General features: G+C 44.8%; 1 protein-coding gene across 6 annotated transcripts in view; it reads left to right on the forward strand.

The window, feature by feature from the left end:
* Positions 1–22,942, forward strand: part of LOC137436726 (nesprin-1) — a 344,176-nt gene that overhangs the window by 165,845 nt on the left and 155,389 nt on the right. For all 6 annotated transcript variants that reach the window (XM_068130758.2, XM_078786725.1, XM_078786724.1 and 3 more), the window contains 12 exons: positions 47–199; positions 284–454; positions 8,670–8,803; positions 9,170–9,368; positions 9,454–9,636; positions 10,988–11,140; positions 11,367–11,521; positions 13,875–14,148; positions 14,255–14,343; positions 14,448–14,703; positions 18,503–18,697; positions 19,454–19,579. In XM_068130758.2, the coding sequence (XP_067986859.2) occupies positions 47–199; positions 284–454; positions 8,670–8,803; positions 9,170–9,368; positions 9,454–9,636; positions 10,988–11,140; positions 11,367–11,521; positions 13,875–14,148; positions 14,255–14,343; positions 14,448–14,703; positions 18,503–18,697; positions 19,454–19,579 (2,088 nt within the window). The remainder of the gene's footprint in view (positions 1–46; positions 200–283; positions 455–8,669; positions 8,804–9,169; positions 9,369–9,453; positions 9,637–10,987; positions 11,141–11,366; positions 11,522–13,874; positions 14,149–14,254; positions 14,344–14,447; positions 14,704–18,502; positions 18,698–19,453; positions 19,580–22,942) is intronic.

Consider the following 22,942-nt stretch of genomic DNA (forward strand, 5'->3'; position numbering starts at 1 on the left):
AAAGTTGGGTAATAGAAAAGTCACTGCTTATTGGTACTTTGCACAGGATTTGGAGGAGAAGCTGAAACAGAAGCAAGATGAGATTGAAAAGGTAGAATCAGCCACACAGGAGTTGCTGCCTGCAAGCAATCAGCTGCTTTGTGCTTTGGGAGAGACTCTGATAAAAATACAGAAATCAGCTGTTGATCTGCAAGAAAAGGTATCTTTATATACCAGTCTCCTATACATCCTTCAGTTGCTTCTGTCATGACAACTGCATGAGTTTCTGTGGTTCTTATTGCAGATAATGCAGGCGAAAAATTCTTTCAAATCTCTTTGTTCGTATTTGGAGGAGCATGGTCGAGTGCGTGATGCAGTCAATGAGCATCTTATTGAAGGAAAATGTACCATGTTGAGCATCGACTCCCTGAAGGGCTGCGCATACGCTGTTCATTACCGGGTGGAAATACTACAGGTAATGTCTGCTACCGTATTGTTGATGCTGGCCTTGCACTGAATTGGTTCGGCCATATGAATCTCAGGTGATCCAACTCATAATCACTGGATTTCACCCATAAGTGCCTCAGGTGTCTCATTTAAGTATATCTAGATGGAGTATATTTAGTGGTGGCGTTGGGGCCATGCGACACATGCATGGGGTCCGGAGGCAACCATGGCCCCTACCCGACCGATCCTGGTCCACAATCTTTCGAGACGGGGCCGATAAGGGTTCTGGTGTTGGACAGGAGGGTCTCACTTTACCAACAAAACACATCAACTTGTAAGTGGTGATAAACACAGAGCAAAAGGAACGCTCCACCTCAAGGAAAAAAACATTGTCACATGATGATTCGAAAATAAAAAAAGAATCCCCCTGATATTTAACTATACATGATTGTTACAAAATGATGGGGGGTGTGGGGTAAGTCAAGAAAGAAGGTTAAGTGGAATAATAAATGTTTAATATTGTTACGGACACGACTTAGATGTTATGATGGGCCGAGCGGAATGGCCGCCGTGTTCGCACAGTTTACCCGATTCTTCCCCAACTCACCCGATTCCACTCGAACGTTGGCCGAATCGCGCTACGCTAAATCAATGAAGGAAAGGACACAACGGCTGGGATAAATGAAACGACACAAGGGGGTACAGTTCTCAAGACCTCCGGAGGAGGATATAATTGGTGATGCAGAAAAGGGGTAGATTACAAGGTAAGAGGTAAAGCACAGAAAAGATGGGCACTTAGACACAGTCTTATCTTATCCCCGACAGACCACAGACAAACGGAACAAGACTGACTTACACAGGGATTGATGGCTGGGAAGGACAGGCAGTCGATAGCACAAGGTGCACCTTGGCTCAGGGACAGGATACAGCACGGTCCAGTAGATGCAGGGAGGTGTCACAGCGCTCGGTTGGTGGCGTCTCTCTTCCTTCAAGTCCAGCGCGCATCTGACGTCACCTCCCTCTTCCTGCGCATGCTCAGCGGGGAGTGACACGCCCTCGGCTCGTTGGCTCCGCCCCAGATGGAATCGGTCCGCCGCTTCTATTGGGTGCGGGGGGTTACCGGGCTCCGCCCTTGACGAGGAGCTGACAGCGAGCCCCTACGTGGTAACCCCGTCGGAGCACATGTTCGATGGCGGCTAACCAAGCCGGAGTGAGGACGCGCACTCCCCGCGCCGCCGCCGTTGTTGTTGCTGTTGTTGTTGTTGTTGTTGTTGTTGCTGAACCGTGAGGAAGAGCTGCGGGGAGGTATTGGGAGGTCCTAAACTTCCTAACGGTGCCATACAATCACATTCTGGTGCAACGAAGAGTCACAATTAATGGAAACGAGTCCTTAACTGACATAGACTAAGAATAACTAGCAAGATGTCCTATAGTTGTCTACGTGAGATGCGGTGGACCTGGATGCGACATTTAATGGGGGAAATAGGGGAAGGTCGGGTCTACAGAGTGTTGTTTACAGAAAATGGGACTAGGGAATGGGGAATTGGGGATAGTTGGGAAGTACTGAGTAAATAGGGGAATATTTACAAGCGGATATGGATGGATGCCAATCTCATATCCGCAACATTGCACCCTTCTCTACCTCGGGGCGTCCCGACCCGATAAATTTTTACTTACTTTAGTGTGGCACTCAGATGTAGTTCCCTCTACTATTAACTCAACCCTGAGTGCGACAGTTTTACAGATGTTCACAAATGAGTAAATATGTCCCCCTGCGACGTTGCACCCTTCTCCTAACAGAAACACACCCACAGGATAACCGAATCGCGGAAAGAATCCTCAAACTAAACATACAGCCGGTAGGGAGCATTATTTACACAAGACTGATATTTACACTACGATCCAGGACCTGTTCTTTGAGGAACACATGCAGATGTTATGCATAGAGAGAGAGCACGCATGCCAGCATCGATACACCAACCCACGAGTGCCCTGTGGCCCTACGGCCTTTAATAATGTGCAGAGCACCCCATCCACGCACCAAAAGCACCACCCCATTATGCACAGTCAGCACCATCCGGTGCACCAATAAAGTGTTCATAGTCACCGGTGGTGTCGCAGCCGGCCGATGTTCTGCCGCTGGTCTTGCCTTCCTGGAGTGCACTTGGCCTTCTGGCTTCTTTAAAAATAAAGAAAGGCGCCAACCGCGTCCATTTCTGAATTGTGGCCGTCAGGGGGGGGCCAACTATAAGTGGTTCACCTGTATGGCATAGGTGCCACGTTGACCCAGAGGTCCATCAACTGGTGGTGCTTGCCCGCAAAAGAACTGCGGTCCATGGTGGGCGGCCACAAAAATTGCGGTCCATATGGTGTATCGATCCAGGCAGCAAGCAGCGAAAGTACAGGCCCACAACTGCAGAGCCAGCACCTCTCTCTCCTCTCTCTCTGCCCCAAAGCCAGATCCTCGGAGGTGGGAGACAAAAGAAAACAAGTGAGTAAGGTGGTAAGGGCGCAAAAGTGCACGCAATACAAGGTAATGCACACTGGGGGCACATGGGAACCAGGTGAGACAGGTACGTTCCTACCGTACGCCCCCCCCCCCCCCCCACCAGGTAACCTACATTGCCCCTCCCTTACCCCTTACTGTATCCACAAAACACAACACTACCCATAAACATCTACTTTACACATCAACAACCGTCCCTACTGTCTTCCCCGTTCCTCCCATAAACCAAATTCGTCTTTTCTCCCTCTTAACCAATCAAATTTGCCATTTCCAACTCTCATCAAAATTTGCCATCTCCAACTCAACATCAAAATTTGCCATCACCAATTCATCATCAGTCCCTCCTAAGGAGGGAGAGATGGAATCACCCCAATGTCTTCCACGTCGTGATGCGTCTCACAAATCCACACAGCAATTCTCCTTTCCTGCACACAGAACAAAGAAAACACAGGTGTGGAGTCATCATCATCACCTCAGGTAAGTGGCTGCGTATGGTGCGACAGGTTCATCAATCCTAACTATTTCCTAAATGACTTTAACAACTTTACATTACCCGGGGTCTTTCCCTGCCAATCCATTGGCCAACTTACACTATGGGTTCTAAAAACCAATTCCCATTGACCAAACTGTGGTGCTTCTCAATTTGGGGTCTCACTCCCCCGATTCATCTCCCGGTGCCCTCGCACAGTTTCTGGGCTGCGACGTGTAGCTCTCCCAGCAGGTCTACCCACCTGCACACCTCCACCACTGTAGTTGCCACCCGAGCTTACCTGCTCCTCACCCTAACCTAACTAACTGGGGAAGGCCCTCTCGCACTCTCACCCCCTCAGTGCCCTCTCTGGCACGGGCTGCCCGATCCACACCCGGGATCCTCAGGCACCCACTGACACTAACGGCTCCCAGAGCCCACCTGCGGCCTCACCTGGCCGACATCCTCACAGTGGTGGAGTGCCCAAACCAACTACACACACTAACAGGCTACACGCCCAGCCATTTCCACAACACTAATGCACCCATCCACAATACCATTCTGCAACCGCACCACAAATGCCAATCTCCAACCACAATTTACCTATACCCTCTACCTAACACTTACACTACCCGCCCCGGGTACTCGTGAAAGGGGTCCACTCTTCCCCCATCCACACCTTCGCACCATGCACACCACTCCGTACCACTTACTCCAACTCTCTCCACACCACTCATTCCAATACTCCATGTATTCCACACACCTGTACTTGCACACCTGTGCTCTCATACTTGGTGCCGCCTGCACCCTTCTCTCCCCCAAGCGCATTTGCGCTGATCCACAACACTCACTACTCATACACTGCTCCACACACCTGTTCAGTTGCACACCTGTGCAATCACACCTGTTCAATTCTCAACCACACGGCATCATCTCAGCTAACTACTCCCCTCTGAAACTTGCGCTTCCCAGTCGTCCCTTTAAACTATTGCGCTCCCTCGTCATTATCATCCACTCTAATCTACCTGCGTCCCCACTACAGGTATCAGTCACTAACTACTCTTAACGTTACCTAAGGTCATCTTCTAGGGCCCTACACACAATATCCTAACCCACCCGGGCTAGTTTTCACTGCCATACACCCCCTAAGCTATAGCGCATTTGCCCCACCTCATGGGAAGGGTGGCAGGGATGCCACCCTTACCCACCGTCATACGGCGCGAGTGGGACCTTGTGGGACCACCTCGTATGCGAGTCGTTGCCCGCCTGCCGGACCCCGTGCGTCGCCCCTTGCGGGGTCAGCGCGGGGCCGAACCGGTCGGGCCCCCACAGTACATTACCCCCAAGGGGCTCTCGTGCCTCCCCTGTCCCTCTAAAAACTACTCCTGTTGGTGTCGATGCATGGGTCACACTTCCGCAACCCGCTACCCATTCCATACCACCACAACCTTGCTCACCCACACCTCGCACCTCTCCCATAACCGGACCCTCTCGCTCGCACCCTCGTTCCATACCCTCCGGACCAGCCATACACCTCACTCTTGGCCTCTCACGAACATCCGGGTCTATCTCGACCCCCAAGCTTATTAAATCACCTGGCGCATCATACGCACGACCATATTGGTCACCACTTACACCGGGTCCTCTTTCTCTTCGCTTCTCCTCCATCACCTGCGAATCCCTCATCCGGTTAATGAGCACCTCATCACGATCCGAACACAGACTTTGGACCAATTCTTTTACTTCCTCCTTTATCTCTTTCTTATCCTCTCTCCGTCGCTTCTTAATTTCGCTCACCCCTTCTTCCACTTCTTCTAATTTCTGCTTCACCTCCTTCATCTCCTCGTGCGCCCCCTTAAGTTCTTCCTCTAACTCCACCTTATTTTTTTCTATGTGCTCCCGCACCTCCCGCTCTTTAACCTCCATCACCTCTACCACCTTGTTCATTTTCCTCGTCAGGTCCTCATGTACCGTCTGACACTCTTTTTTAATTACCCCTACGTCCTTTTTCATCTCCTTCTGTGTCGATTTTAAACCCTCTATTACCGCTGTGTTCTTCTTTACCTAGTCCCCCAACTCCTTTTGTCCCACTGTCAGTTGTTCTACTCCCAGCGTCAACTCCTCTATACCACCTTGCAATTTTACAGTCCCCTTTCTCACCTCCTTCTCCATGCGCTCCTTACAGTGCCTCACCTCCTCGCGCACTCCTCCGACCTCCTCACTCACACCTCTTCTGATCTCTTCTCCCATCACTTGCATCTCCTGCCCAGATGCCACCCTCATCTGCTCCATTTCCTCCCTGTGAGCATCCAATTTAGTTTCTACCCCCATTCTGACCCCCTCTATCTGCTGCCCCATTTGTTTAACTTCCCTTTCCGCTTGGTCCCTCATGTCCCTCAATTTGCCTTCCATGCTGTTTTCTAACCCCTCTAACCCCTTTTTCATCCCTTCCATTTGATTCTCCTGAACGGCCATTCTGTTTTCTACCCCCATTAACCCCTCCTGTATTTCCCCTAATCTATTGTCTAATCCCTCTATTCTACTCCCTAACCCTCCGATCTGGGCCCCCATGTCCTCCCTCAATTTCTCGCTATTGGACCCCATCCTTTGTTCTAACCATTGGCTATTGGCCCCCATGTCCTCCCTCAATTTCTCGCTATTGGACCCCATGTCCTCCCTCAATTTCTCGCTATTCTGGGCCATAAGGGCCTTCATTTGTATTAAAAAAAGGTTCAAATCTACCAGCGGCGCTACTACGGTCGCGGGCGCGGTCGCCGTGGCCATGTGCGAGGCGCCATTTTGCGACCCTGCCATCCTCACTGCTTCGCTCTCCTCATGTCCCTCAATTTGGTCCTGGATCGACCCTGCCTCACTCTCCTCTACCGGAACCCAGCCGTCTTGATCTGCCATAGCGCGACTTTCAAAATTCGGGTTTTTATTTTTGTAAAACAAAATCAAATTTCGCCGTTAATAATTTCGAGCGCGTGAAGCGCGCTTCGGGTCCAATCCCACTTCCCGACACCAATTGTTACGGACACGACTTAGATGTTATGATGGGCCGAGCGGAATGGCCACCGTGTTCGCACAGTTTACCCGATTCTTCCCCAACTCACCCGATTCCACTCGAACGTTGGCCGAATCGCGCTACGCTAAATCAATGAAGGAAAGGACACAACGGCTGGGATAAATGAAATGACACAAGGGGGTACAGTTCTCAAGACCTCTGGAGGAGGATATAATTGGTGATGCAGAAAAGGGGTAGATTACAAGGTAAGAGGTAAAGCACAGAAAAGATGGGCACTTAGACACAGTCTTATCTTATCCCCGACAGACCACAGACAAACGGAACAAGACTGACTTACACAGGGATTGATGGCTGGGAAGGACAGGCAGTCGATAGCACAAGGTGCACCTTGGCTCAGGGACAGGATACAGCACGGTCCAGTAGATGCAGGGAGGTGTCACAGCGCTCGGTTGGTGGCGTCTCTCTTCCTTCAAGTCCAGCGCGCATCTGACGTCACCTCCCTCTTCCTGCGCATGCTCAGCGGGGAGTGACACGCCCTCGGCTCGTTGGCGCCGCCCCAGATGGAATCGGTCCGCCGCTTCTATTGGGTGCGGGGGGTTACCGGGCTCCGCCCTTGACGAGGAGCTGACAGCGAGCCCCTACGTGGTAACCCCGTCGGAGCACATGTTCGATGGCGGCTAACCAAGCCGGAGTGAGGACGCGCACTCCCCGCGCCGCCGCCGTTGTTGTTGCTGTTGTTGTTGTTGTTGTTGTTGTTGCTGAACAGTGAAGAAGAGCTGCGGGGAGGTATTGGGAGGTCCTAAACTTCCTAACGGTGCCATACAATCACATTCTGGTGCAACGAAGAGTCACAATTAATGGAAACGAGTCCTTAACTGACATAGACTAAGAATAACTAGCAAGATGTCCTATAGTTGTCTACGTGAGATGCGGTGGACCTGGATGCGACATTTAATGGGGGAAATAGGGGAAGGTCGGGTCTACAGAGTGTTGTTTACAGAAAATGGGACTAGGGAATGGGGAATTGGGGATAGTTGGGAAGTACTGAGGAAATAGGGGAATATTTACAAGCGGATATGGATGGATGCCAATCTCATATCCGCAACAATATATACAAATGCAAGAAGAATCACAATGAAATGTGTATACGGTCTAATGTGTATGAGTAAGGTTGTGGTTTGTCTACTCAGAACTGTGTTGGAGTAGCGCAAGATTAAACAAAATTACACCAGCAATGTTGGAAAGCGAAAGATAGCTCAACAGAAGGCGAAAAGGGTTGCAACTCATCCAAAATTAACTTAAATTTTCGTTACTCAACAAGTGGCAGAACCAAAAGAGGGCCCTGGAACATCTGCTGGTGCTGCTGCTACAATTGCTGCTACAGGAGGACCATCCAGAGATGCGGAAACAGACCCTTCCAAGAATGAGCAGCAGTCCTCGTGATACAATTAAGAGCTCTGAAGCATCATTCATACCCTCTCCCACCACCACAGGGAGCGGCACTACATGGTACACATTTACGTGCATTAGTTGTGTCGGCCTTACAGTACCTTCAAAACCCCAGGAGAGGGGCAAACCAAGTCGCTACTACCATTGCCTTATGACCCTTAGTTCTGGCAAGTTTGGTTGGCATTGGATTGGTAACGACCGATTGCATCGGCCACCGACATGCCGAGACAGACAGACATCAAATTGCGTATTTTAGTATGATGACGGTTCACACTGGGCCACTATTGCGTTTTTGTATCGGGTCTCCGAAAAACTAATGCCGCCATTGAATATATCACATGGATTCGCTCGTGCATACCTTGGATCAGGTGTGAGTAGAGCATGTGCTATCCATGAGAATTGCCAAATTTACCATAAGCCATTGACATCACATCCACGTATCTCACAATATGTACAAGGAATATCTGCATATTTGAGAACCCCTCAGTCATGGTGAGTCTGTCTGACAGGTTTGTGCAAAGGTAGCACACCAACCTTTGACCTGCCTATCCTAGTTTTGATTCCCATCACGAATATAAACTGAAGATTTGTTTGCCAGTTAGTATTCTCAAGAATACACAGCAGTGGTTCAGAAATGTTGTGGCAGTAATTTGTATAAGTGGTTATTGGGGCAGTTTTGTATTGTTTAGTTGATGTGAGGCCTAGTATTGCATTCTTATTCTTCTGTAACGCGTACTATGGTATGCCCACCAGTTACACGTTTTTAACCCTCTTCACCATTTTACTTTCTCTAGCATCTGCAGAGTGAGGAGGAGATGAGCAAAGACTGCATCCAGAAACTTGTCACGGTCACTGAGGCTTTACAAAAACATTGCCTCCCAAACACCATCCGTAATTTAAATGAAGATGTTTCTGATGTCAGGCAAAGGTCGGTTTTGGTCTTAATGATATCATATTTTAAAATTAAAGTCATCATGCGTGCATTTAAAAACTACTTTTGGTGGAGAACTATGTGCTCTATCTTTTAAATGATGTGCATCAAGCATGGAAGCAGCTTGCACAATTTTTTAAGTCTTGGGTATGATTCGGCCAGGGTCAGAATCGAGACCTCCCAGGCTCAGAGTGAATGCTCTAATCGTCATTAATTTATGCCACAGAGTTTGCACAAATATCTGAACCTACGTAAAGTTGACCAAACAGTTGTTAATATGGCACTGTAAGTTTTATTTTATTGACTGAAGTTGTGGTTCCCGTTAAGTGTTATCCCGGAATTGATCTCGTATGCGCCTCTTAGGGTGGTTTGTATGTATCACGACCTGGCTGTGGACTTGAGAGAGGCCAAGGCGGCACTCCAGTTGCTGGCAAAACATGAGTCTGGTCTCCAGAAGATCCGGGATACCTTGAGTCACCTGGAGAGTGCAGTGAGCCAGTTGGCTCAAGACACAGAGGGCCTGTTACTGGAAGAGCTAGAAAGCCAGGTGGCCACATGTGAGGTGGGTGGGGCCCTTTGATAACAGGTGACATAAACCGACCTTTTTAATGAATACCTGAGTGCTGACTGATGGTTATGTCCTCCAGGAATGGTTGACAGATGCGTCAAGGCTACTAAAATCCCTGGAATCGTTAACTGAGCTGGAACAGGAGCTTGCCCAGGTGTTTGATGCACATTCATTGTCAACTCTATCCCAGGAAAGGAACAATGTGAAACAAAGACTTGTGTATTTGCAACACCTTCTCAAATTGCAGTGTTCTGTGCTTCAGGTAGGGTACGCAAAAATAATAAATAACTGTGAAGGTGATTTACCTTTTGTAAAGATCGTTAGAGTGGTGTTTTTAATCCAATTTCTTCCACCACCGAAAGTGGACAGAGGTTATGTTTTCACCCCTGCTTGTTATTTGCTAAAATCCAAGATTTTTCAAGTATATTGGTTGGTCTTGTTTGTTTGTTTGTTTGACTCTGAGAAGGACATCTCAAAAAGTTGTGGAGAGATTCGGATGACATTTGGTGGAGAGGTTGGGTGTGTGATAAGGACGGATTTAGACTTTGGTGAAGATCCGGATGCTGATCTGGCTACTATAATTTTTTAAGTGATTCTTCACCATTGAGTGATGGGGCCAAAAAAGACATATAGCAGGATATCTCAAAAAGTTGTGAATGGATTCGGACGAAACTTGGTGAACAGTTTTGGTGTGCAACAAGGACATATTGATTCGATTTTGGTAAAGATCTGGATCCCGATACATGAATATTAAAAAATACTTTCATGCAATTCTTCACCATTGAGAGATGGGGCCAAAAACGATATTTATCATGACATTTCAAGAAGTTGTGGACTATGGCGACATGTTGGGTGTGTGACAAGGCCAAATTGATTTGATTTTGATGAAAGGCCGGATCCCAACCCAGATCATCAGCAGGATACAAAATGCAAACTGTTCAGCCTGGTGAATGTATGCGCTCTACTGATGGATCAATTGTCGTTTTAGTTTTTTTCTCCATCATCTATCTATAATTCCAGTAATCTCTGTACGTTTGTACGTCTGTACGTCTGTACGTTTGTCTGTGACCGCTGTTTCTCGACAACTACCGGTCCGATATACTTGAAACTTGCCAGGTATATTGCTGGGGACCCGAGGATGTGCCTTTTCAAGGTTTGAAATTAATCGGACAAGTACTTACCGAGCTATGGCGATTTAGCCGTTCGCCGTTCGCTTTGCCGTTGCGAATGGACCAAACCATTCATGTAAATAGAGGGGGGGGGGTTCTGTGGTCGTTCGCTTTGGCTTTGCGAATGGACCAAACCATTCATGTAAATAGAGGGGGGGGGGGTTCTGTGGTCGTTCGCTTTGGCTTTGCGAATGGACCAAACCATTCATGTAAATAGAGGGGGGGGGGGGGTTCTGTGGTCGTTGCGAATGGACCAAACCATTGTTTTTTTTTTGCAGTTTTTTTTTTTTTTGCAGTTTTTTTTTTTTTGCAAGGAACGGGCACCCACGTACGGGCACGTCCTAGCTTATATATAGTACGGGCATGCCCTAGTATTAATAATTCCGATGTTCCCTTTACTATATTTTCTTCCATTCAAGTTTCCTCTGTTCTTTGTCTTCCCAGAACTCAAAGTCAAAACATGAAATGTTTACCAAATATATAAAAGAGATGGAGAGGATTCTTGAGGAGGTGAAATTGGTTGTGGAACAGCAGAGGATAGAGGTCCCAAACGCCCGTGATTCTGAAGTTGTACAAAAATACTTGTCTGAGCTTGAGGTGAGCTCAATGCGTTTGTCTGTCTGAATTTATGGGGTAGTGTTTGCCAATATTATTCTCTGCCTAAGAACACAATATCAATTTATTGTTTGATAACATTAATCATCAGATGATGGATTATTTTCCACTTCCTACAACATGTTGACCATTTGAGGGAAATGTTGTTGATAACTCCTTTTGATGACCAAATATATGCATTTCATGTTTTCTATTTTTTCTTCAATAGGCTGAACTACAAATGTTGATGCGAGCCATTCCCAAATGGCAGCTACTGCGTGCACTTGGCCTGAGGTTGTGTCTTGACGGAAGGAGATTTGAGCATTCACAGATGCTTGACCGACGGTGGAAAATGCTGCTTGCTGAGGCTTGCAAAGCTTATAGGTCAGACCTTTCCCAGCCACTACCATATCACATTGAGCCTGTGATCTATGGAATTAGCAAAAACCTTGGTAGAACTAGAATCTATCACGTGCTTCATTATTTTTGACCCTTTTGGGTAAGAATCAGCAGGAGAGTTTAGATACCTGTGAATATTTGTGTGTTAAAAATGCCATCAGATGGCAGAAATCTGGATTCCTGACTCAACCCTGGACTGCTTGAGGAGTCCTGCTCATGTGTTATTGGAGTGGCTGGAGACATCTGAACTTTAGGGCAATGAAAATATGATGGCTTTATGATGTAATTCATGGTGGCTTGGGAAGAAAAGAATGCTTTTAGAATCACCACTGTTCTATTACTGAGCTATTACTTCTACATTTACACAACAATAGCTGAGAGAATCTATCCAGGAGGTGATCAAGAGCTTCTTGAAGAGATCCATATAGGAGTGGAAGAAGTAGAGAAACAGCTAGGAAAATTAAGGGATGATAAATCTTTGGGGCCGGATAATACGCATTCAAGGGTATTGAGGGAGCTAGTGGAGGACATCTTTTGAGGGACATCTTTAATCGCTCACTAGAGTCCTGTCAGGACAGGTATCAGAGGATTGGAGAGTGAGAAATGTAACATGGTTATTTAAGAAATAATCCAGAGAAGAATTGGGGAACTTTACCTGTTAGTTTGACTTAAATAATAGGAAAGGTGTTGGAGACCTTGTTTAAGGAACGGATAGGCTGATAGGGAACCATTTGAATAATTTCAAACTTTAGAATTCGAAGTAGTCAGCATGGATTTACTAAAGGAGATCATGATTATCAAATGTATTAGAGATCTAATACATTTGTTTACCTATTTCTGACAGTTTTAATTGGTGGTTGAGGGAAGTACAGTGGACGTACTTTATCAAAAAGCTTTTGATAAGGTACCACATAGATAGCTTTTGGCTCAGGTGAGGGCTTGTGAAGTGGCTGTTTGATGTAGTCAAGTGGATTGGAAACTGGCTTTGTGATAGGAAGTAAAGAGAGGCTTTGAACGGGAGCATATCTGACTGTGAGGATGTAAGAAGTGGGCTGCCCTAGGGATCGATTCTTGGACCATTATTATTCATAACTTAAACCAATGATTTGGATTGTGGGATAAAGAGTCGGCTTTCCAAATTTTCAGATGACACAAAGCTTTGGAGGTAAGGTGGACAGCAGAGAGGGGGGTGGGGTTGGTGTGAACTGGTTCAGGCAAGTCGAGATACTTTAATGGATTAGGTAAAAGATTGGTAAATGCAGTTCAACGTGATGAAAGATAAGGTGCTGGGGTTAGGTAAGAATAATGAAAATAGGGATTATTTAATGTAATGGGCAGTATTGGAGCGAGTGACACAGGAGAAGGATCTAGGGGTGGTAATAGATGTGGGGGAGGGGTTTGGGTAAGCAGACAGCACAGTGCAAGGCAGCCATAAAGAGAGGTCATGTCAACTCTGTACAATGATTTAGTGAAACCTCATTTGGAGTATTGCATACAGCTTTGGTCACTGCATCTGAGGAAGGACATAGTTACCATGGAGAGGGTATTGTGTAGAGCAACTACATTGATCTGGGCCTAGCTATACTCAGCTATGAGGAGCGGCGGAACGATAGAGGACTTTCTAACGAGAAAGGAGGTGATTTTAAGGGGCTGGAGATGTGATGGAGATGTTTAAGATAATGAAGGGTATTGACAAAACACGTGTATAATTTTTTTAAAGAATTGACTGACAGGACAAGGAGTCACAGCTAAAGAGTAAAGAAGAGGAGAGTTAGGGGTCTTTCACTCAGAGAGTGGTGAATGGTAACTTTTCAAGAGTAGAGTCAGTGGATAGTTTTAAATTTCTGTAAATCAGAAAATTGAAAATGACATGGAAAACACCCGAGTGTAGTAAATTACAGAAAAAAGTCAAGATTAGTTTGAATTACATCTTGTAAATATTATAGCATTTGTGTGTTTTGTGCATTTGTTTGTTTGTGAGTTTGTGTGTATGTTTGTGCTGTTGTGCGTTTGTACATTATTTTTCACAGCCGAACCGTAGCACCTAGAGGCCCCAAATTTTGGGTGTAGGTACTTCTGAATCTGAGCAAGGTTTTAGCTACCACACATTGGCCTTGACGTCCATTTTGAGGCCACCAATAAACCACTATAAAGTGTATATAGGAAAGCGGGGTCAGGCAGTACTGCCACCGGCCCAAGAAAGCGGGGTCAGGCTGTACTGCCACTAATGCTTTGTAAGGAACCGGATGATATTGAAAAGGATTTTGGTTTATTTCCTTGTGTACATGTTGCTATACTTACCAAATAACTGCACCCATGCGGGTCACTTTGTACACAGAAACCTCCAAGGCCTTGTACTAGGGAAGCTGGAGCTTCTCGAGAAGTGCCACAAATGGCAGAGTTTTCTGGAGGCATTGGAACAGATCTTCAGCTTGCATACGGAGAACAATTCTGACAACAGTTTAAAGAAGAATACCTCATTAATAAAAGAGAGCTTTGCAGTAAACGAGACCTTTGGGAATGATTGCTTCTTTGAGATTATCCCGAACTGTAACGCTTTGGCTTTTCCTCCAAGCTATCAACACATTCTGAAGCAGAAGAGGTTTATAGAGGTCAGCCTTGCTGAGATTCTTTTCTCTCTCTACTCTATTCTTGACATGTTCTTCCATGTTTGCTAGATAACAAATTACGACTTATTGTTGTTTTATTTTCTTGCAGGTTTTGCAAATGGAAATGTTTTGCCACCAGAACAAAATTGAGTCCATCCTTTTGGAAGCACAGGAACTACAAGAGCTTGATGTGGACAGGTCTCTATACCTCGATGAACCTTTCTAAACTTTTACTCTCTCTTCAGTGTTTACCATTACACCCGATAAGCTTAAGGTAACACAAAGTGCATTATTTCAAACAGGAAAAACCTCTGTTCCAAGCTGTTCCTCATGTACACTCAGTGGTGTGACACGGCTGCCAGAGTACAACTCATAAGTGTTTCATTGGATAGACGGTTGGCCAAGTGGCAGCAGTTCCTGAAAATGCACTCTAGGTTGCAGGAGTTACTGCAACACCACAAGGTCACAACGGGTTCCTTTAAAGCCTCAATGGATGGTTGCAATGCAGAGAATGCATTGTCCGTGCAAGAAGTGACCGCAATGCTGGATGATGCTCAGGTAGGCTTTGTACACTCCCCACCCACCCTTCCCATAGATGGTAATGATTTTGAAGACGGTATGAAGAGACCAAATTACGTACAGTAATATCTCAGTGCTCAGGATGTGTTCCTGGAGAAGAGAGCGCTAATCGAAAATGCGCTAAAAGGGGTCATTATACCATTGTTTAAATATGGAGATGCATTCCTGGTAGCGTTATTTCTTATGTATGAGCGTTATATGAGGCTTCATTTGGGTATCGGTAATAGTGCTAATAATAATACAGATGGTAAACATATTATTTTATAAATTCTGTAATATGTACTAGAATGAGCAATCAAAGATTGCAGACCCTCACCCTGGACTTGTCTTGTGTGGTTTTAGAGTAAATATTTTGTAGATGTACTCGCATTCTAATTGTACAATACATACTTTAGAGACATTCTCACATTCCAATCGTACGGTATACTTTATAGATGTACTCCAGGGGCAAATCGAGGGGGTGGTACGCTGTGTTTAGGGGGGTTCATTGGGTGCACGTGAACCGCCCCTTCCTCCCCCCTCCGCCCATACCTTTTATACCTCCTTCATCTGGAATGGGCAAAGGTTGTTTTCACTGCTGTCAGTTTGTTTGTGTGCAGGATATTTCAAAAGGTTATTGATGGATTTAGATGAAATCTGGTGGGCAGGTTGAGTGTGTGACATGGACGAATTTATTTGAATTTTGTGAAAATCCGAATCCGGATACGAGAATTCTTAATTTTTTAAAGTGATTCTTCGCCATTGAGAGATTGGGCAACAACGATATATTGTATATCATTTCAAAAAGTTGTGGATGGTTTCGGACGAAACTTGGTAGGCAGGTTGAGTGTGTGACGAGGACAAATCGGTTCGATTTTGGTGAAGATCCGGATCAGGATCCAGATACGATAATTATTTAATTTTTAAAGTAATTATTCACCATTGAGTGATAGGCTAAAAGCGATATATAGCACGTTATCTCAAAAAGTTGTGTTCGTTTTAAAACTAAACTTGGTGGTTACGCGACAATAAGAAGCCGATTAGACTTTTGGTTCAGGTCTGATTCCAGATCCGGTTTATCAGTGGGATACAAAACTTTTAAATGTTCAACCTGGCGGAGGTATGCTCCCTACCGAGTGCCGTTCTAGTCTGTCACATGATCTTCGTGCAAGATATCATTGGACAATGGACAATCACATGCATCTTTTTCTTTCACGTAGCAATTAATCCAAGCCATGTTACTTTTCTCCTCTTGCTCTGTGTTAATTACCGATACGCTGTGTTTAGATTTGTTGTAAAATATTGTCATTTTACATGACATTTTAGATCTTTTAGATAAATATTGTCGAGTGAAAAAAATAGAATACGAATACATTGACTTGAATAAGGCTTGGTGGTAGATTTTGTGATCTGTGAATATTTTAACCTCAAGTGAACCCACCCTAAAAAATTTCTACATCTGCCCCTGGGTTTAAAAAAGATAACGTGTAAAAATTGTAGTGTACTTTGGCAAATGATGTGTGGACAAACAGATAGACAAAAACAAACAAATAGACAAATAAACAGACAAACGGACCCAAATGCAATATCCTCTTCTCTGGCGAGGATAACTGATCAATATAATGGTACTCAGGAGTGCGTATACCTCCACCAGACTTTTTATCCCACTGATAGCCTGAATCTGGATCTGGACCTTAACCAAAATCTAATCTGCTTGTTCATGTCACCTTCGCAATTCATCCACCAAGTTTTGCCGTAAACCCATCCACAACTTTTTAAGATACTATGCTATATATCGTTTTTGGCCTTACCATAATCTCTCAATGGTACAGATTCACTTTAAAAAAATTCTAGTATGCGGATCCACATCTGGATCTTCACCAAAATCGCACCAATTAGTCCTTGTCACATACCCAACCTGTCCACTAAGTTTCATCCGAATCTGTCCATAACTTTTTGAGATGTCCTGCTCAGATACAGACAGACAAATAGGAGTGAAAGCATAAGAGCTTGGGGAATTCAGGGGCTGCCTGGTCGTCAGTGCTTGAAGTGTCGTCACTGATATGGACGCTGTGCAAGTTACTGTCGACCTTAAATCTGTCGAATCAAGTTTAACCGGCTCTCCATCTTTTACAACAAGCTGCTCCTTGAACGAGTCAACTTTGTTTTAGTTGATGAAGTGCAAGTGGTGAACTTGAGAATTGTTATAATGGTCGACGTGGCCACGTCTAAAGCGTGACCCACTTCCACCTGATTGAATGAGAGCATGTACATGCAAACAGTGGTGTTATAGATGCTGTGAAAGATTTTCTTCATATTTAGTGAGTCTTTTTTCCAGGACAAAGAGTTATATGACAAATCAGCATTCTATGTGGTAGCACAAAGCGGGGTATCACTGCATTTGCATACAAAAATAGCGAAAGCACTGACCATCCCTCTTTCACCACCACATGCTTCATACATCAGTCTTCTCTCCTTTACCCTTCGTACTTTCTCCTCTCGATCTCCTTTTAATTTTTTGGAGGCGTCTATCTTTTGCACATGCTAAGGAAAGGGCAAAGTGGGAAGCAAGGAGAAGGGAGAGGATTGGATTCGGGGAGGGTATAACATATACAAGGGAAAGGGGGTTGAAGGAGATTGGAGCAAGATTAGTTGAGCGAGGGTTGTGGAGTGATGTAAGGAGGGTCACTTCAACAATTGTGTACTCATTATACAACTTGGTTTTTGAAATAGTATACTATTTTACCGCATCAAGTGAACTAATTATTTTTGCGCATTTCCGAGAGTGTAATTTCTTTGTTTCAGGTGGTTTGCCATTTTCGTGTACTGGTGCATAATGCAATGTTGATATGTTTTCATATATAATATTTTAATCTCTTTTTTAAGCATTTTCGAAGTTTTTATTATTTTTTTCATAAGCAGCCTGTGGCGTTGATGCAGTGCCTCCTGTTTCCAGTAAGCTGGTACTCATTTTGCCAACCTTGGAAGGATGATAGGCTGAGTCAACATACCTGTTGTTATTTAACGGTACGACAGGGGCTCGAACTTAAGACTCTGATCTTCAGCCAGCCACCTTAACTATTACGCCAAAACTAGGCTTTGGACAGGCTTATATTTTTGAAGTGATCACACTGCTTTCCTACAAGTTGAAATGATCTTCGTTCATATGCAGCACAAGGCTGTGAGGTAGCACCGTTGGCTGAGGGCACAGCTGTGCTGCTGATGCAGTGCCCTCTACTGGTTAGGGCAGTAATTTGGGATTTCTTCAGGGTGCCGGCGATAGCTCGCCTACTCTTCGGGAAGGACACCGTGGGATCTCCAACGTTCACCAATGAAAGGGAGCAGATGGGACACCCAGCTTAACATCCATCTAATTCTAATGGATGGCAAACACATTGATGCCTCAGCATGCCTGTGAGATGCCAGCGTGAGAGTTGGTTGTTGGCTTTTTTTTAGTTGGCTTACTTTTTTGCATTACACCCTTTGTATGTGGGATCTACATGTATTTCAGTCTTTTAAAATGTATTCAACCAATTTTGCTCCATGTTTCCACAATGCTGGTCAGCTTTTAGGGTTTGGGTCAGTTATGCTAAGGTGTGTGTGTGTGTGTGTGTGTGTGTGTGTGTGTGTGTGTGTGTGTGTGTGTGTGTGTGTGTGTGTGTGTGTGTGTGTGTGTGTGTGCGCGCACGTGTGTGCAGCTGTTTATCATATGCCTACACACTAAAGCATCATTTAATCTCTTCTAAGTGATCGTGCAGCACAACTCCCACCGACAACAAAATCTCTATTCCTCACACAGCACACAGAAAAAGCACTGAAAGCTGACGAAGAATGCATCCTGCTGATGCTTGCTGTTGGCCAGGAGCTCATTCAGGCTGCAGACACCACCAGCTGTGAATTGCTGAGCAAGTGGTTGCTCGAAGATCGTAGGCAATGGAAGGAAGAAATCATGGGCCTGGAAAGCTTAAAACTGCAGATAACGCACACCGTGAAGGCAAGTAGATGCTACAGCATGCAAGGCAGTAGCACAGTTGTGGAATCTGGCATAGATGTTGCATTGTGTAAGGAAGTTATTTTTAGCTGCTGCCCATGATCTATTACACGCCTGCAACTGTGCCATTTCAGCATGTACCAGTGGACTCGTGTGGAATGTGAGCTTGCTTATTAATACGAGTTAGTATTCGTTTAAAAAGAGTCTATTCACATCAATGTGTTGTATTTTCTAATCTGTTTGAAGGTCGACATCTAAGTGACACGTCGGTCCAGATTATGGTACCTGCTTTTCTGCCGTTCAATTCTCCTGCTTGTTTTGCAGCCTGCCCCTTATTTATTCAGCAAATAGTCTGTGGGATTTTTGCTGTAAACCAATTGTTCGTGTCGGCACATTCAAAAGAAACGATTCACTTCCACCTGTGGTGCTTTCACTTAAACATTGTACAGCATGATAAAAGAATGACACCAACATGAACTAGGCCATTCGGCAAAATTAGACACTGTAAAATCGATGCCAGCCCTGATAAGATATAATGTAACCCCTATTTGTGTAATATTCTTTGAAAAGTTTGTAGAGAAAGATTCAGGTGAAAATATAATGGTGCTGGATTGGAGATACATTAAGGCCTGCTTCTATAATCACGCAGCACTCGCAGCAGTCAGCTATACCTAAATGACGGTTTTGGTAATGCAAACTTTTCCCAGTGGCTCGATGTTTCTGAGTAAATGACACAACGTGTATCCTGTTGAAATGCAGGAGTGGGAGAGTTGTGAGAGAGTAATGACTGAATCCTTGGATAAACTGGGGGCCTTCCAAGAAAGGCTGGCTGAAGCATTGCCTGAAACATTTGAAGACCTGCAGGCAGAACACCTGCACTGCAAGGTACGACATAGCATATTGCCTGCCTTGTAGTTTTTTTAACAAAAAAAATAGGCTGCTTGTCTTATCTCATTAATTTATACTGCACGGTAGTAGGACAGCCAGCTTTTCATAAAAAGACTTTGCTTGCATCAGGATGCTGCATTTGCCAACATACAGTATTCTTTCATAAAAACTTAGATTCGTACAAACTAATCTAATTGTAAGTAATCAAGTTTGACAATATGTGAGTTTCTGACACAATTAAAAATATGCAGTGGCCTGCAAAAGTGTTCACTCCCTACAAATAATGCCACATTTAGATGAACTATATTACACTCACTCCTCACAAGTGGCAGGATGGGTCATGTTATTATCCTCTGTGGGAAAATATCTAGGCTCGGGCCTCGAACTTCAGGGAAGTGTTCTGTTACCAAGTTTATTGTAGAGCACTCGCCAAGTAGTTTAAGGATTCAAGCAAGCACTCCATTCAAAACCGTTGGTAAGGAACGGCTGGCTTGGCAAACACCAGCTAGCTGCTTAGTAACTGAACACACCCCGGGTTTCCTACCTTTCAGTTTAGTATTAAACAGCAGTAGCGAGTGTTTCAAAAGGTAATCGTACGTATTTGTGGTTTGTATTTTGGAGGGTCCCACAAAACGCCACGATAAGCTTTTTATTCACATTTGGAGAGAAGGGGGAAATTATGTCAGTACAACCTCCATCACATTACCCTGAGCCCTGCTGTCAAGTTTGGTTGAGATGGGATACGTAACGACCGAATGTATTGCAGTCAGACAGACAAACAGACACCAAATTGTGTTATTTAGTACTAGTACACGCGCTCCATACAGGAACAGCAGGAAGGGCCATTTCTCTCTGGGGTATATAGATTACTGTAGATCTAAGGTGAATGAAAATGAATGAATGATCGTTTTAAGGCCATTTCCCCCACTAGAGAGGGGGTTAGCCTTGCGGGCCCCATGACAATCATGGTTCCCTGTTTGAGGCAATGTTTTTATGGCCGGATGCACCTTCCTGACGCCAACCCTTGGTCGCCTCTTACGATGCGCAGGGATACGGTGCACCTATTCTAAATCGGGGTACACACCGTGATCATTCATCCCAGCAAGCTGGTACTCAATTTGCCGACCTCGGAAGGATGACAGGCTGAGTCAACCCCCCTGGCGTTAATTCAGCGATCGATCGGGATTCGAACCCAGGATCCTAGGATCCCAAGCCGGCAACCTAACCGCTAAGCCAACACCAGGCTTAGATCTAAGGTGTAGATCTAAGGCTGTAGATCTAAGGTGAGGCTTCAAAAACATCGGGGGGGGGCGGGGGGGGTATTTCTTTACCAAGTTTCTTGTAGAGAGCTCATAAAGTGGTTTAAGCATGAACCTTAGTCCTCCTGTCAAGTTTCATTGAGATTGGATAACTAACGACCGAATGTATTGCGTTCAAAAATTGTTAGACAGACAGACAGACACCAAATTGCATATTTCAGAATGATGTAGAAATACGTAGAAACAATTTTTCCAAATGAACTTTTTTATTCATAACTGAAGAGATCAAACTAAAACTGTTATAGTTAAAGGAGGTTACATGTCAGGGATACCTGCAAAAAACATGTACAAATCAAAATTCACTGGTTACAAAAAAGTATTCAGCCCTTTAGGCCAGTACTTGGTGGAAGCAGCTTTTGCAGCAATGACTGCTGTGAGTCTTGTTGGGTCGGTCTCTACCACCTCTGCACAGAGATCGTGAAATCTCTGCCCATTCTTCATGTGAAAATTGCGCTAGTTCTGCCAGGTTTGATGGGGATCGTCGATGGACTGCAATCTGCACGTCTCGCCATTAATGTTCAATTGGGTTCAAGTCAGGACTTTGGGCCACTCAAGGGCATTTATTTTCTTCCTAATCAGCCACTCCAGTGTGGCTTTGGCTTTGTGCATCAGATCATTTTCCTGCTGAAATATCAATCTCCGACCCAGTTTCAGATTCATGGCTGACTCGAGCAGGTTTTCATCAAGGATTCTCCTGTACTTTGCACTTTCCATTGTCCCTTCTATTCTGACAAGCTTGCCAGTCCATGCTGATGAAAAGCAGCCCCATAACATGATGTTGCCACCACCGTGCTTGCCAGTAGGGATGGTGTTGTCTGGGTGATGTGCAGTGTTAGGTTTGCGCCAGACGTTAACGCTTTGAACATAGACCAAAAAGTTATATTTTTGTCTCATCTGACCACAAAACTTTTCTCCACATGCCTGCAGTATCATAAAGATGCCTTTTCATCAACTCCATATGAGCTTATAGATGCGTCTTTTTCAATAATGTCTTCTTTCTTGCTTCTTGTCCATGGAGGCCAGCTTTGTGAATGGAATGGTATATTGTTGATTGATGAACACTGACCCCCCCCCTCATCTCAGACATAGAGCCTTGCAGATCTTTCAAAGTCATTGTTGGATTTGCAGTGACATCCCGAACCAGTTTCCTGCTTGCCCGGCTGCTGAGTTTGGATTGGATGGACGACCTGATCTGGGTAGTCTGGGTGGGATGATACGTCTTCCACTTCTTAATGATGGATTTCACCATACTCAAAGGGATAATGAGTGACTTTCAAATCTTATTATAACTCTCTCCTGAACGGTGCTTCTCCGCCACTTTATGTCTGACTTCTTTGGAAAGCTGCTTGGTCTTCATGTTTGCCTTGTTGGGTGACCAAGTGAGTTACACCTTGAAACTCCTTAGATAAGTGTGGAGCTTAATTTTTAATTTAAACCACTGATTACATACAGGTGAAACCTATTACAATTATTTTGTAACCTTTCAAATAAATAATTTGCTCCTGAAGTGATTTCGGGTTAATTAGGCAAAGGGAATACTTATGCAACTGAGAATCATCTGATTTCCTCTATTAATCAAACTTATTCACATTTTATCTGCATTTTTTAGCTTTATCACTTCGGAGTCTTTTGTGAAGACTCATATATTGAGTTTGATTTGAAAGCATCATCGAATAAGCTCAGGTGGCATCAGAATATGAAAACTTTGGAGGGGGGGGGGGGGCAGGACTGAATACTTTTGCAGGCCTTTTGCAGAATACTTTCCTCTTGCCAGTGGAAGTGGGGCAAATATGCTGCTCGGAAAGTGAACCAAAGTGGCCTTTTAAAAGTAGTTTTGGTTTCTTGTACAAAAGGTCATGGTTAGTGGAAGAGTGTGTAGCTCTTTAATTACACTGATCGAGAAAATCCAACTTTTTTCTCTCATTAAAGATGTAAACACCATCTTTCCAGACCAGTTTTGCACGCTGATTCCAAATCTGTTTTGGTGGTGATAGTGATGAGACCGATCAATTTTTGTCAAATATCAAGAAAACTTCAATGT

Source organism: Myxine glutinosa, chromosome 11 (genome assembly GCF_964187855.1).
Source record: "Myxine glutinosa chromosome 11, kmMyxGlut1.1, whole genome shotgun sequence".
NCBI lineage: Eukaryota > Metazoa > Chordata > Myxini > Myxiniformes > Myxinidae > Myxine > Myxine glutinosa.